This window comes from Chenopodium album, chromosome 7 (genome assembly GCF_948465745.1).
Source record: "Chenopodium album chromosome 7, dcCheAlbu1.1, whole genome shotgun sequence".
Taxonomy (NCBI): Eukaryota; Viridiplantae; Streptophyta; class Magnoliopsida; order Caryophyllales; family Amaranthaceae; genus Chenopodium; species Chenopodium album.
The window spans coordinates 6,931,173-6,935,137 of NC_137840.1; the positions used below are offsets into that span (position 1 = coordinate 6,931,173).

The 3,965-nt window shown below is 42.0% G+C and overlaps 1 protein-coding gene across 1 annotated transcript; it reads left to right on the top strand.

Moving 5' to 3' along the window:
• Positions 1–271: 271 nt before the first annotated feature.
• LOC145639946 (uncharacterized) lies at positions 272–739 on the top strand. Its single transcript, XM_081691263.1, has one exon. It carries the CDS (start codon positions 272–274, stop codon positions 737–739), a length of 468 nt encoding a protein of 155 aa, XP_081547389.1.
• The last annotated feature ends 3,226 nt before the right edge of the window (positions 740–3,965 follow it).

Below are 3,965 nucleotides of genomic sequence, written 5' to 3' on the forward strand. Positions count from 1 at the left end.
CTAACTCCTAGTTTTAGAAAAATAATATTTGAAATAGGAGACTCGTAGATCAGACGACCTCGATAAAAGTACACGGCTAATACCCCATGTACCCCAACCCCTGATTGCCATTACTCCAGATGGATGTGCACCAATCCAGAGTTTTATTGCTCATCCATCTTGCACTTTACGTGATTTACAGGTTTAGACTTGGTGATGACTCATATGCAAACAAGCAGACGCATTAGCATAGTTAGCTAATTCAAGCTTCAACGATGTGGAACGCAATGTAATGGTTGAAATTTTAGAACATAAAAGCATTGATGAGGAGGCTTTAAAAGAGGTCAATTGTGTTAATGGAGGCCGAGAATGGTATGATGACATATTGGCCTATAAGGTGCATAATGCTCTCCGCACAGACAAGGTTGAAGCACAAAAGGTCAAGAAAGATAGCATCTGGTTTGTCATGTTCCGAGGTATGCTATACAAAAGAGGTTTTTCGTTACCATTACGAAGGTGCATAACGGCCTATAAGTCTGCCTGGCTGGTGGAAGAAATTCATGAGGGCGATTGCAAAAATCACACGGGCGGACGGTCAATGTCCTTGGAGGCAATGAAAAGGGGATATTATTGTCCGACAATGAATGTAGACACCATGGATTATGCGAAAAAGTGTGATAAGTGCCAGAAGTTTGGGCCGGCAATAAACCAGCCACCAAATGATTTGACACCTATCCTTAACCCAATTCCTTTTGCATAATGGGGAATGGATATTGTCGGACCTTTTGCATCGGCTAAAGGAGGCCTAAAGTTCCTAATAGTGGGGATAGATTACTTCACTAAATGGATAGAAGCAGAGCCTGTAGCAAAGATAGCGGCGAACAAGTGAAGAAATTCATTTAGAAAAACATATTCACTCGTTTTAGATTGCCGGTAGCAATGGTATTTGATCACGGTTCCCAATTCGACTACAGCCCAGTTAAAAACTTCCTAAGCATATACAAAGTAAAATTTGCATATTCAGCAGTGTGCCACCCGCAATCGAATGGATAGGCTGAAGCCGCTAACAATCAGATTTTAGGCGCGCTAAAGAATAAGGTAGAGGATGCCAAGGGCTTATGGGTCGATTTGGTACCTGAAATATTATGGGCAAATAGAATGACAACAAAAGAAACTACAGGGGAATCGCATTTCAACCTTGATTTCGGTACAGAAGCAGTTATCCCTGCTAAAGTCGGCCTTCCTACATTCCATATTCAACATTATTGTGAAGAGAAAAATGACCTATTACTTAGGTAACAGTTGGAATTCTTACCCGAGATAAGGTTGAAAGCTGTCATCAAGTCTGCAGCATACAAGATTCGTATGAGTCAAGCATACAACAAATGTGCTAACTATCGGCCTCTAGAGGACGGAGACTTGGTTCTGCGGAGAACTGCCGCAACCAGTAAAGGAAATGCAGATTGCAAGCTCACTGCAAATTGGGAGGGGCCATACCAAATATAAAAAACTCTCCGGCATGGGTCTTATACACTCATGACATTGGAGGGGGTGCCGTTAAAAAATGTTTGGAATACTAGCGTTCTAAAGAAATATTATGCTTAAAATACTTGTTTAGTATCGGAATGACATATGGTCATATGTTTTACACACTTGTTAAATATTTGTTGCGGTAGTATCATAATTTGTAATCTATTTTTCATTTTTTGCTAAGGTCGTTAATAAAGTATCACGAATAATCGGAAATCTGGAACCACTCCCTACTTTCGATATGACTTGATAACAGCCTAGATAGTTGTCTCACTCATTCAAGTAAAGAGAGAGGTTGGATAATAAATGGGCCTAAAGGTGAGTTGAAACGACGGTCTGATCCACTGTCTTTACTCGGCCTGACAAAGGTTGCATACTTAATGTCGATATGAATAATATCGAGAATGGCGTTAATTAAAAGCCGATATTTCACTTAACGAAAGTTTTGCAAGCAATTTTCAAACTAAAATTCCTTGCTAAACTAGGGGACATAAGTAATACATGAATAGCGGCCTGAATGTCTCCCTAAAAGGCCGGTATCAACCCTACAAAGTTAAAGAACCGCTTTTAACATTTTGGAAATCTTTTAGATGTAAATAAACGGTTATGCATACACAGGCGTAAAGGGAAAAGGAAATATCAGCTATGGCAGAAAATGTAATATAAAATATCAAACAGATAATGAACATTAAAAGTGTTCACAATTGAGCAAATTATTAAAAGTGCAGACATAGAAACGACAGCCATCACCCAAAAAAAGGACAAAGGGTCAGATCGGCTAAAAACCCAAAGCAGAAATAATTGTTTGACTGAACAAAATATGAAGTAAATGGTTCAAATAGACAACCCTAACGGGGATTATAAGAAAAAGAAGACCCACACGATTCTGGTGATGACTGCCAGCCCCATTAATCTTTTTTCGGCTCAACTCCCTTCTCAAGAACCTCTTCCGAGCTCTTCTCGACTCGTTCCTCGTTCACAGGGCTGGCAAGAAGGGCATCATCAAACTCCTCTTCTGGCAGATCGTATGGGTCCAGGTTGGACATTATCTCAAATGGAGGTGGCTCAAAAAAATATTCCCCTTCATAGCTGGTACGAGAGTGATGCTTTTCATCGCCATAGGCAGTCTCAGCAGCCTGCCATCTCTCCGAATCCCAGTCTTCAGCCTTGCAGACACAGCGATGTGCCGCTACCCAGCCACCGGTATAACGGTCCACCAGTTTGTTCCGATAGAGATCAGACCATAGTAATCGGTTCACTGCCTGACATCTTATACCGGGCTTGTCATGATGTGCCTCCTCCAGTTTCTTTTCAATCTTCGCCTTGGCCTCCTTTTCTTCCTGTAAATTTTGCTCGAGGTCAATAATCTTCTTTATCATCTTTTCCTGATAGACAAGTTTTACTTTCAGCTCTGTATGGTCAGCAACATGTTTCTCTAAAACTTTGATGTCAGCCTTGAGCTTCTCACGCTCGTTAATGATAGCCTTGTGCTCGTCATCACATTTCTTGAACTTCGTCTTGGCATTGTCAGTACAACGCTGGTAATACTTGTACATGTGCACAACCTCGACGGAAAAATTGACAATCTTGAAAAGTAAGAACAAAAGAAAACCAGTTTAGTAAAAAAAGAGTACATTATTATCTTACCCGAAGCAAATCATTCATTAGTTGACTGCAAGGGGCCACTAGACGACCGACATGCCTATCTGCCGGTGTAGCTAGGTCCTTGAGCACCCTCCAGCCCAAACTCCCACTAGTATTTGGGTCATCGCAAATAACAGAATCTCCCCGATTAACATTAATACGGGGCGCTATGGCTCGCTAGCAGAGCCGCTAGGGACCAAGAACTCCTCGGCAACCTCATTAGGAATCTTTACCTGAGGGATTTCAATATAATCACCAGTCAACACCGGAATAAAAGCATTCTTACTGGTAGCGCCAGACCACCTTCAGTTTAGAGCCTGCATGTCCTTTTGAATGGTGTTATCGGCAGTCACCACCTTCTCAGCAACAAAGACCTTGTCGGCACCAGTAGTAGCCGGGTCGCGTAACAAGATGTTCAATTTCTTAGTAATATGAGGACGACCGACATCATCCTCCAAGTTGACAACGTGAGAGCTATATATCGGAAGCTCTCCTAATTGTTTAGCCTGCTCGGCCTCATCTTTCTTTTGCTTCTTTGAAAGGTCTCGGCCATAGACTTCACTTGTCCTTTTGGAAGCATTGTTACCGCCCCTTTTGGCGGGAAGAACTCTGGGTTTTACTCTGCGTTGCTCGTTAGGATTCATGTCTTGTTTCCTCCTTTTCTTTCCTTTCAAAGCCCTGGTACAGTACACCGGTAGAGTATCGTAGCTGCTTTTGGGGTTTGGCGGACACTGGTGTTTAATCCGACCGTCAGGAAACAACCCTAGCTTCTCGAAATCTAGTTTGTTAATACCTGCAGTTATGCAAAATTG